The 10,847-nt window shown below is 55.7% G+C and overlaps 1 protein-coding gene across 10 annotated transcripts in view; it reads right to left on the reverse strand.

Moving 5' to 3' along the window:
* RPS6KA1 (ribosomal protein S6 kinase A1) overlaps positions 1–10,604 on the reverse strand; it is a 34,379-nt gene extending 23,775 nt beyond the window's left edge. Inside the window, exons 1-2 of one of the 10 annotated variants that reach the window (XM_029946612.1) lie at positions 10,458–10,604; positions 7,707–7,751 (exon numbers count right to left, since the gene is read on the reverse strand). In XM_029946612.1, coding sequence (XP_029802472.1) covers positions 7,707–7,751; positions 10,458–10,547 — 135 coding nt within the window. In that variant the 5' untranslated portion in view covers positions 10,548–10,604. Of the gene's footprint in view, positions 1–169; positions 1,432–2,040; positions 2,160–7,706; positions 7,752–8,467; positions 8,492–10,457 lie in introns of those variants that run through there. The other 9 variants (XM_029946616.1, XM_029946618.1, XM_029946617.1 and 6 more) reach the window with 9 other exon arrangements.
* Positions 10,605–10,847: the final 243 nt, after the last annotated feature.

Genomic DNA, 10,847 nt, shown 5'->3' on the forward strand with positions numbered 1-10,847 from the left:
GAAGTGCCTCCTCATTTCCCTAGGAAGCAAACCTGGGCAGGGTCCAGTCATCCAGCAGGGTTAGGCCTGGACTTGGAGAGTTCACAGCCAACTGAGGCCAAACTCGCTTCTCAGACACCTGCTCCAAGGGCCATTGGCAGGCTAGGACCAGACATCTGGGCACACTCACCGAGTCCCGCCTGGGGCCAGAGCCAGGGCCAGGGGCAGGCAGAGAGGTCTGGCTGATCCTGGGCCGCTGCTTCCTGGGCAGCCAGGGGAGCAGGGCCCAGAGCCGCAAGCGGGGCGGCTTGGGATCCTGCTCCATCCGCCCGGCAGGGCCGAGGCACCATGGCAGGGGCAGGCAGCGTCAGGGGGCTGCCTCGGAGGTGGCCAGGCCCAAGGCGGATGTGCAGGGTGAGGGCGGGGGCTGGGCCCTGCTCAGGGCCGCCAATCAGTCAGGGCCTGTGGTTTCCCAGCTCCAGGCCTACAATCTCACCACGTTCCCTTCCTCTCTTTTCCCCCCTCCGCACTGCCTGAGGGCTGCCCTTGGGCCCTACCCCCTCAATCTGCCCTGTGGGTCTGCAAAGGGAAAGCCCCAGGCCAACCCAGCTGCTGAGCGGTACCCAACAGGCAAGGCAGGCATCTAACATGGAGAGGCAGATAAAGAGGGACACCCAGCAGACAGAAGCAGGCATCAACAGGTAAGGACAGAGGAAGGTGGGCATCTAACAGGCAGAGGTAGGAGGGCATAAATGCCCACAGAGCAGGGATGGATAGGGACACGAGCCCAGGAAGGGGAGGTAGGAAGAATACATGCCCAACATATACCCAACAAGCAGAGGCAGGAGGGAACTCCTATTTAACAAGCAGAGGTGCATGGGGACACATATCCAACAGGCAGAGACAGAAGGGGATACAAACTCAACAGGCAGAGACAGATGGGGACCCAACAGGCAGAGGCAGATGGGGGCTTGCATCCAACAGGTGGAGACAGATGGGACACGTACTCAACAGGCAGAGACAGAAGGGGACACAACCCAACAGGCACCCAGTGCGTGAGATGAACCCAACAGGTGAAGACAGGCACTCATCGCGTGGAGACACAGACAGGAACCCAACAACAGAAGCAGGTGGGTGGCAGAAACAACCGCCAGTCAGTGAGGCCCAAGTAGACTGACAGATGCCCAGGCCATACACGCAGGCAGGAAAGCCACACAGAAAGTCAGACCCTGGACTCAATGGCAGAGCTCTGGGTTCTTGCTGGACTGCCAGGGGACAGGGAGGGAGGTGCAGAGACACTGCCTGCGAACACCCAGGGCTTGGGAGGACAGTCCAGCAGTTGTGGCAGACACACCTCTGAGGTTTCTTCCTGCGCCAGGGCCCAGGACTAAGGTACCGGACTGAGAGGAGCATCTCCTGAATGCAATTCGATGACTGTGCCTGATCCAAATTTCCCTAAAGTTGTTATCCCCATTTCAGAAACAGGAAACCAAGGCCCAGAGGATAGTGACTCACCCAGGCTGAAAGTGAACGAGTGGCAGAGCTGGCTTAGACTCAAATCCTTCCTCTAGTTACTGCCTGGCCTGGGGTCAGCGGGCCTCGAGTGCCAGGAAAGGGTGGGCAGGTGTCAGTCAGAGCCCTGCCCTGCCCATCCAAGCCCACCCCCTCCCTCAGTACTGGGGTCGGTCCAGAGACTTCCCATTCTAGGTCTAGACCCTGACAGGCACAGCCCCATCTTCAGGGGGAATCCTGAACAGCCACAAAAGCTGCAGCTATAAGAAGCTACAGGCTCATCAGGCCCCCGAGTATAACCCTGGGTGGGACGGGCAGAAAGCCTGGCTCAGAGGGGGGCTGAGGTGAGCCAAGGCCACACAGCAACCCTTCCCCACCCCGCCCTGAGGTTTGAGCCTCCACTTGCTTGCCTATCTGCCTCTGAGAACACTCCCTTGGGACCCAATCAGTCACCCGGAAACCCCAGGGGACCGAGCCACTCCCAAACCCATCCCTTGCCCAGGGTCATGGTGACAGACGCTGCTGGAGGCAGGCCAACCCTCTGCTCACCTTTCTGGGACAGGGGAGTGAGTCTCTCTCAACCTTGGGGAACTCTGCCGGGGTCTGCATGGTGGGGCTCAAGCCGGTGGCCAAAGGGCCCCGTTACTCCTCTACTTCTGCTTTTTCAGCCTTCCCGGCCCAGAAGGCAGGGTCCCTGACCCCCTCCTTCTCACTTCCCTCTCTGCAGGGAGGAGGGACAGAAGATGGGTCAGGCTCCCCTGCTGAGGAGGGGACATTGTAGACCCCAAGCCCATGACTCCTAGGGGCAGGGCAGGCAGGGATACATCCTTCCTGGTCTCCTCTGATCCTAAGGAGGGGAGACTAGAACACAGACAAAAGTCACAAAGCAATAAGGCAGTGACACATGGGGCATCCCAGCACATGCAAACATCCCCTCGAGAGAATGTGGGGCAGAAGTCAGCAAGGCCACGGTCTCTGAGTGCCCCAGCCCAGACTGCAGGAGCTTCTTCCCCCCATAGTGACCTTCCTATGGCTGGACCCACCCAAAATGGCAGCTCTTAGCACAGGCAGCACGGCATCCAGTCCTGCCCTGTAGAAGCCGGCCAGCCCAGGCCCCTGGGATGGGCAAGGTGGGGGTGGGAGAGGGGGGAAGGGGGCAGAAGGGCCAAGCAAGGACCTCACAGAAGTCTGAGAGAAGGAGCATGTAGCGGTGGGGCAGGGGTGGAGCAGGCCCAGCCCCCTTCCACGTGGCCTGGCCGCCCCAGTCCCACCAGTACACCCACAGGAACTGGCACGCCCACAAATACAAACAGGCCGATGATCGGAAACCATTTCCACAGACATGTGGAAACACAGGCTCCCACGTACACATGGACTTCCCCTTCCAGTCCTCAAAGGGCCTCCAACAATAGTCAGTCTGATGATGGCCTGCTGCGGGTTGTGAAAAGGTCCCTCCTTAGACACCTCACTGCACCCAGCTTCTGCAGGTAGGGGTTTGGAGGCTGGGACGGACCTGGGAGCCCCAAAGCGTGGTGGGCCGGAGCCAGCTGGGCCCCCCACCAACCCTCAAATCCCTCAGAAGCAAAGGAAGACTCTGTGGCCAGCAGGGTACAGGAAGGGGCAACAGGAAGGAAATGGTCTCCGAGCTGCCTTCACTGAAGAGTTATGTGCTGGGGCTGTGAGGCCTCTGGTGGCAGGAGTGGGGGAGGACAGGCACCAGACCACATCCCTTGGTCCCTGCCCCATTCCCCCCTATAGATACTTCCTCTTATCTACTTCCTCTCACAGGGCAGCTGGGAGAGAAGCCCAGAGCTCCCTAGCCTGATCCCTGGTCCCTAGGGTCCCCACCCCGGGCCTTCCTCCACCAGCTGGAGCCTAGCTGCTAATTCTGGCTATAATGGACACCCACAGCCCCTTCCCCAGCTGGCAGTATATGCAGGGCCTCCCAGGCCTGGCCCCTCTGGGCGGACAGATAGCTCCTACTACGTCTCCCTAGCACGCCTCCGGGGAGGTGAGGAGGGGACCACAGTTCCCAGGCGGCCTTGCTGCACCAGGCCAGGCCTAGCGTGAGTGACGGGGAGAACTGTGCTCCTTACAAATGGAGCAAATACTACACCAGGGCCATCCTTTCCTTCTGCTTCTACTGGTATGGGTTCTGCCAGGCACTGTGGCTTAGCTCTGAGGAAGATATTGTCACCCCATTTCAGACATGCGAAAACTGGACTCAGAAAGTGACTTGCCCCCAAGCCACATGGCTAGAAAGGGGGACAGCTAAGAGCAAGATCAAAGACTGTTTGCTTCTGAAGCCTACACTGAAGTGTTTCATGATCACCCTCCCTATGAGCCTATTTCCCCTTTGAACATCGCTCACAGATACTGGGCTCCTGCTCGGTCCCCAAGCCAGGAACCCAACACTAGGAGGGGCACATATGAAGACAGACTCAAGCTTTGTTCTCAGGCAGCTCCTGAAAATACAAAACAAAAACAGAAGTCTCTGGCTGCAATGGTGCCCAGAGGCAATAACTATCTGCCTAGGGTGAGGTCCCAAAATACCTTCCAGAGAAGCTAAACCCTGAGAATGAACAGGAGTTGGCCAGGCAGAAAAGAGGGAGGAAAAAAAGACACTACATGTAGAGAGAGACCAGCGTGGAGAGGCTGAGACCAGGCGTACAGGGTAGGAAGTTAAGAACTGTCCGCTCATTAGCTGAGTGCCTCCAGGCAAATTTCCTTCCCTGTCTGAGCCTCAGTTTCCCCCTCTGTAAAACAGAGTTAAAACTACACATTCAACTCTCAGAGGGTTGCTGCTACAAGTAAAATGGGCCGCAGAGACAAAGGGATGCTGTAAACAGGACTTCTTCCTTGATAAGACGGCCAGTCTTACTGCCAAAGAGTCCCCTTGGACAGTCTGAAGGGACACAGCCCAGCCACGTGGTTCCAGGACCTGGGAGGGTGGGCTAGCCTACCCTGATCCGTCCAAGGGAAATCCCCCCCAACACCTGAGGCTTCCAAGGCTCCCCGAAGTCCACAGTCACATCCTGCTTGTGCTCTGGCCAGAGTAGCATCAGGGATCCGGGATGGATCAGGGTTTCATAAACAGGAAGAGAGGAGGGGAGGGGGGAAATGCTTAGCTCTCAAAATAGACCTGCAGGCGCTTCAAAGGGGTCCAGCTCCGGAGATAGCCGGGGGAGGGGGCCTGGGATGCCTGGTCCACTGTCATGGGGGGAGGGAGGGTGAGGGGAGCCCCAGTGTGCCAGAGGACACCAGGTGCGCAGGGGCGCAGAAGGGATCCGGAAGCTCTTGCCCTAGACTGTTGTCTGTACTGTGGTTGCTAAAACCCCAATTCCCCCTTTCTGCCTACAATGAACAAAATAAACAAGCATTACCACAATCTTTGGGGGCGCCTGGCTAGTTCAGTTGGTGAAGTGGGCAACTCTTGATCTCGGGGTTGTGAGTGAGAGCCCCACACTGGGTGTAGAGATTACTTAAAAATAAAATCTTTAAAGAAAAGAGAAAAATCACACCAAACTTCGTGGGATTGTTTAATTTATACATAGCACATTCCCAGGTGGCCCTGAGGGAGGGGGGCCCTATTTTTCTTTTACAGGAAAAGCATCTGAACCTCAGAAGGGCAAAACACTCGTCCAAGTTCTACAGCAAACAAGAAAGAGGGGCAGCATTCTGAACTCAGAACACCTGACTCCCAAGTGCCCCTGCCCGCCTCTTCTGCGCCTGGAAGGCCCAATCCTCTCTGGCACTGCCGAATCCTGCTTTTCGAGGCCCAGCCAAGTTCCAGTTCTGCAGGGAAGGTGGCCTGGCGCCCTAGAGCCCACTGCAGCTCTTCCTCCTCTGCCACACAGGGCAGTGACCGTCCGTGGGGTCCATGCTCAGCCCTGAGTGCAGATGCCCCTAGCAGGGCTCCCCAGGACATGCTTATCTTACCATGTTACCCAGAGAAATGTGGGTACCGGCAAAGTCTCTCTGCCCAAAATGGGGCCTGGCACAGAATGGAGATTCTGTGTGCCTGCAGTCATGTTCTTCCCGCCACAGCACCCACCGCACAGATCTCCTATCTCCACCCTCTCCCCCGGGGGGTGTTGACCTCATTTTAGGGTCCCCCAGTGCCGCAAGGTGCCCCAAAATTCTGATGAGGCAAAAGATAAACTGGCCTGCTGCCAGCTCATTCCACTGCACTAAGTGACGAGGTCCTGACCATGGGCTGAGCGCCCCCTGGTGTGTTGAGCCCAGAAGTGGGCAACGGGGATACTGTGAGGTTCTTAGGGGCAACAGAAAAGACAGATGAAGCAGGTGCCTGGAAATGGTGGAATCTTGGGTCACAGGGACCCAATACACCCCCTCTTCAGCACGCAGGGTTCTCTGGGCTGGCAGAAGTGTGGGCTCTGTGATCAAGCAAGACCTGACTCCACTGCTCACCAGCTATGTGACCCTGGGCCTCAATTTTCTTACCTGTAAAATGGGGACAGTAACAACCTCTACATCAGGGGTGTTGTGAAAACTAAACGCAAAGTTCCTGGTACGGGTTAAGTTCTTTCTCTCCTTTAATGTGGCGTTCAAGGCTCTCCTTGCCCATCCACCTCCAGCTTTGTCCCTCTTCCCTCCCCAGCGTCTTTTGCTGGAGAGCAACGGTCATAGGCTTGAGATCAAAGGCAGGTTACCTGCAAGGTTAGCTCCCGCCCTCTCCCATCAAGTCCCTCTAGCTCCTGAGGCGAGAAGCTATACTGACCACCTGCTTCCCCAAAGCTCTGCAGCACCTCTGCAGCCCCCAGAACGTAAGCCCCAAGATCTGAACATCATGGTTCTTCTTGGAACCCCTTCACTTTGTTACTAAGCAACTAGGGAGAGCTACCTTGTGGGAGGAGAGTCTCCAGATGTGGGGCCGAGGCAAACCAAGGGACCCAGCCCCTACCACTTGGTCTGGCTTCTGGTGGCCACAGTAACCATCAGAAGGGGGTAGGAGCCTCCTGATCTTACCTTGCCCTATCCCAGGCAGCTCAGCTCCCTTATCTTAGGAGGCTGAGATAAGGCAAACATCAGGACCAGCCCCAGGTCTATTTCAAAGGTCAAGCTTATGGCAGGTGCAGTGCTCAGGCCAACCCAGATGTAATGGGTGTGGCCACGGGAAGGAACTGAAGCTGGGCAATACACTGGGGTGCTCACACTGCTGGTGCTGAAATTAGTGTGCCAGGTGGTTACTACCTCATCTGTCCTTCCCATCACTCCTGTGAGGCAGGTACCATTATCCCCAGTTGACAGGTGAGGAAACGGAGACTCAGAAGGGAGAAGACCTCTGGCCAAATAGTGAGGGTGGAGCCAGGACTTGACCGCAGGTCAGCTCTACTACCAGAACCCATGCTCTGTCCTGCCCAAGCAAAGTCCAAAGCACCCCCAACCCCCAGCCAGTGTCTCTGGAACCTCACAGCTCCTGAAAACTGGGCACAGAGATGAGAAAGCCCAGGCCCAGAAAGAACAAAGGACCCACCCAAGGTCACACAACCGTCACCCAGCCCCTGGTGCTTTTGTCAACACAGGAAACCAGTAACAGAGGCGAAAGGGCTAAAGGGAGGTGCCCAGGGGAAGCAAAGATAGGGGTGAGGGAACCAGCCTAGGGCTGGGACGTGGGAACCCAGAGAAATGGCCGGTGGGCCACATGCCAGGCCCTGGGCCCTGGGTAGACATGGGAGACCACCAAGTTCCCTCCCTTCAGGTACCAGCACCACACACCCAGATGATCCCACGCCTTCATGAAAGCCCAGCTGATCTGAGTCTGTCCCCATCACCCCCTCAGCCCTTTCCTCACTTCTGTGAGTGAATAAACCAAGGAAGTGGCCTGGGTAACGAGAAGCCAGAGTTCTATGCTGGGGTCTGCTCCTGACCCTGTCTGGGCTGCAGTCCCCTCACCTAAGAAATAGCAAGGTTGAGGAGCATCTGGCTGGCTCAGTCAGTAGAGCATGGGACTCTTGAACTTGAGATTGTTAAGTTAAAGCCCCATGTTGGGTGTGAGGTGACTTAAATAAATAAAATCTTAAAAAAAAAAAAAAGAAAAGAAAGAGAGAAATAGGAAGGTTGGAACATGTGATCTCTTTGCACAAGGTCACCTCGAGGATTCCGCAGGACCAGAGAGGAAGGCTGAGCTGGGCAGGCCTCCCTCCTCCTCCACAGCCCTGCTCCTTGCTCAAGGTTCTTCCCTTGGGCCTCACCTTAGACGGCTGCAGTCCAGCTTCTTCCCCTGAGGCCTGTCCATTCTGGAAAAGGAAAGGAAGATGGGGGAACATTACCAGGACTTCCCAGTGTGGGACAGAGCGAAAATAGACCCTATCAAAACCCACACCCGTGGTTGCCCCCAAGAGCTAGGAAGGCCAGGTAGGCAGGGGCCCTCTTCCTCCACTTTCACTGTAGGGACACAGGTACCGAGCCTGGCGACAGCCCCTCACCAGCATTCCCCAAGCCTTCCTCCCTCATGCTCTCTGCCTAGCAAACCCCTCACCTTTGAAGACTGAGCTTAAATGTCACCCCCTCCCAGTGAGAAGGAAAGGACATGTGTGGCTCCCATCTGTGCTGGAGACAAACTGTGTGATTCTGTGTCAACTAATCAACTACAAGAGGCCTCAGTCTCCTGACCTGTAACATGGGGATAGTCACACACCCCACTCCCAGAACTGCGGCAGGGATGTAATGGAGGCTGGGAAAGTGTCTAGACTGGAAATGGTGGCTGCTCTGTCCTCGCCCCACTCTGGGACCCCTCCCCTGCCCTTGCCAGCCAGAATCGCTGCTGCCCCACTGTGTCCCTGCATTCTTCACTGTACCACGTGTCACGCTGCAGGGACTATTTGACACATAGGCTTCTTGCCCTTTCTAATAAACGGGGAGTCCTGGAAGGCAGAGATTAGGACTTGGTGCTAACAGCTGCTCTCTTCTGAGCCCCTGCCGCATGCCAGGCACCGGGCACGGAGCCTCGCACCTGTGGCATCGTTAAATCCTCATGACCTGGGAGGTAGGCCCTGGATCCATTTGGCAGAAGAAGAAACTGAGGTTCAGAGGGGCATGGTGATGGCACCTAAGGTCACACAAATGGTAAGGGGGGATTCAAAATCTGGTCTCTGACACCCAGGAGGTGCTAAAAAAAAGAAAAGGGTCTGCTGAAAAGGAGCCCACACCCCAGCGGGGGAACTTCCTGTAGAGAGGCAGGCACTGGGCCCCTTTAGAGGTTGTTCTGATTTTTCCATCCCCTAGACTTCGCCCTCGGGGGTATACCAAACCCAGCCCATCCCTTTCCTGTGTGATATGAGGTGAGTAACCAGGCCTTGGGAAGCAGAAAGGAGCTGTCCCCACCCCTCTTGGCAAGCAAAAGTGTGGTGAGGCAGAGAGAGTCTCCTACCGGTTAGCAAGACCCAGCCTAGGGCAGGTCAGGACTTTGGAGCCAGGGGCTGGGTCCACAGGGCAGCTGTGGCTTTGCTTGGCAGAAGCGGGCACAGCTGTGCTCTGCCCATTACATAATCCCCCTGCTCCTGGAGCAGCTCCTCCCTGCCGCTCCCAGGACATCCTGCCCCCCGAGCCCCTTAATGCCCCCAATCCTCCCCCGGCCCCTCCAGACACACAGACACATACGTGCTGTCTTCTATCAGCAACCTGGGGAGACGGCTAAGTTGATCCAGGCCAGGGAGGAGGGGGTGGGGTATGTGGTACAGTTATATATTGAGTTCCATTTCACCCAGCATCCTAGCCTCTTGACGTAATTCCACAATTATGGAATTGTGGAATCCACAGATGGTCACAACAGCTTATGTGCACACCAGCCCCCTGCTTCCCCATACCAAACCCCATCCCCAAACCCAACTGACCCTTGCCCTCGAGCAATCAATTCTCTTGGTCAGTCACTCCTTATTGAGAACCTTCTATGTACTCCCTGCTGCCTACAGAATAAAGTCCCAGCTCCTTGGCATGACATCCGAGGCCATCATCCCAACTGCCCAACACAGGTGATTAAGTATGTGGGTTCTAGAACCTGACCTTCTGGGTTCGAACTCTGGCTTTTACCGCTGCATGGCCCTGAGGTTATTTCACTTCTCAGGGCTTCAGTTTCCTCATTTGTGAAATGAGGATAAAAGTAATGTATCTCACTGGTGGGTGGCTACAAGAAGCAAACAAAATAATGCTTGTACATATCTACACCGAGCACATAACTGATCCAGAAACAATAGCCATTATTATTACTGGGCCCTCTTCTTGAGCTTTACTGAATGACCTGGTCCCTTGAGAAGACCAGCTTGTTTCATATCCCCAAGCATCTGCGTGTGGCTCCAAATACCAAGAAAACCCTTCCTGCCGTGCCCTGATGGCCAACTCCTGGCCTTCTTTCAGGACTCACTTCAAATGTCGTCTTTTCTGTTCACAAAGCCTCAAGTCCTTTCCTCCCTCCCCTGGGCCCCACAGCACCGAGCAAGCCATGGGTTAACTCAGGGAGATGCATGGCTTGTCCAACATCACCTCCATAGCACCCAGCTCAGGGTCCAGTCTGTCAAATGAAAGCTCAGCTCTGGGGCGCCTGAGTGGCTCAGTCGGTTGAGCGTCTGACTTTGGTTCAGGTCATGATCTCACAGTTCGTGGGTTTGAGCCCTGCGTCGGGCTCTGTGCTGACAGCTCAGAGCCTGGAGCCTGCTTCCGATTCTGTGTGTCCCTCTCTTGGCCGCTCACCTGACCATGATTTGTCTCTCTCTGTCTCTCAAAAATAAATAAATGTTAAAAAATTAAAAAAAAAAGAACTCAGCTCAGTAAAGAGTTATTACTCCTATCTTTCAGACGAGGCTCAGAGAGTTAAGGGACTTACCTGAGGTCCCTCAGCTAGCTTGTGACAGACATGGGGCCATAACCCAAAGTCACATGGCTGTAAGCCTAAATCCCCAATGAGGGAAGAAAGGAAGCTATGGATGTACCCAGAAGTGTGGGCTTACTGAGCAGTATTCCAGGGACCTCACAGGCCCTGTTTGGCTGCCTCCAGTCCCAGGGTCTTGGGTGTGGGTGCCATCCTCATGGAACCCCATGCCTGGAACAGCAGATGTGCAAGTCCTCTAGAAGGAGATGGGCAGCCTGGGAGAAAGAACTGGGAATGCAAAGAGACCATAGGTGAGTATCTCCCTCAGAGCCAGGGTCCTGAGAAGACAGGGTCCAAGTGCCTCTCTGGCGTTACAACGCACCGACAGTGGAGAGAACACAGCTCTGCGGTGACGAAGACATACTGCTAATCCCAGCCCTGCCAGCCACACACTCTGACCTTGGCCTTGTCATATCACTTCTCTGACCCTCAGTTTTCTCATCTGTATCATGAGACTAATAGGTCTGCC

This window comes from Suricata suricatta, chromosome 8 (assembly GCF_006229205.1).
Source record: "Suricata suricatta isolate VVHF042 chromosome 8, meerkat_22Aug2017_6uvM2_HiC, whole genome shotgun sequence".
NCBI lineage: Eukaryota > Metazoa > Chordata > Mammalia > Carnivora > Herpestidae > Suricata > Suricata suricatta.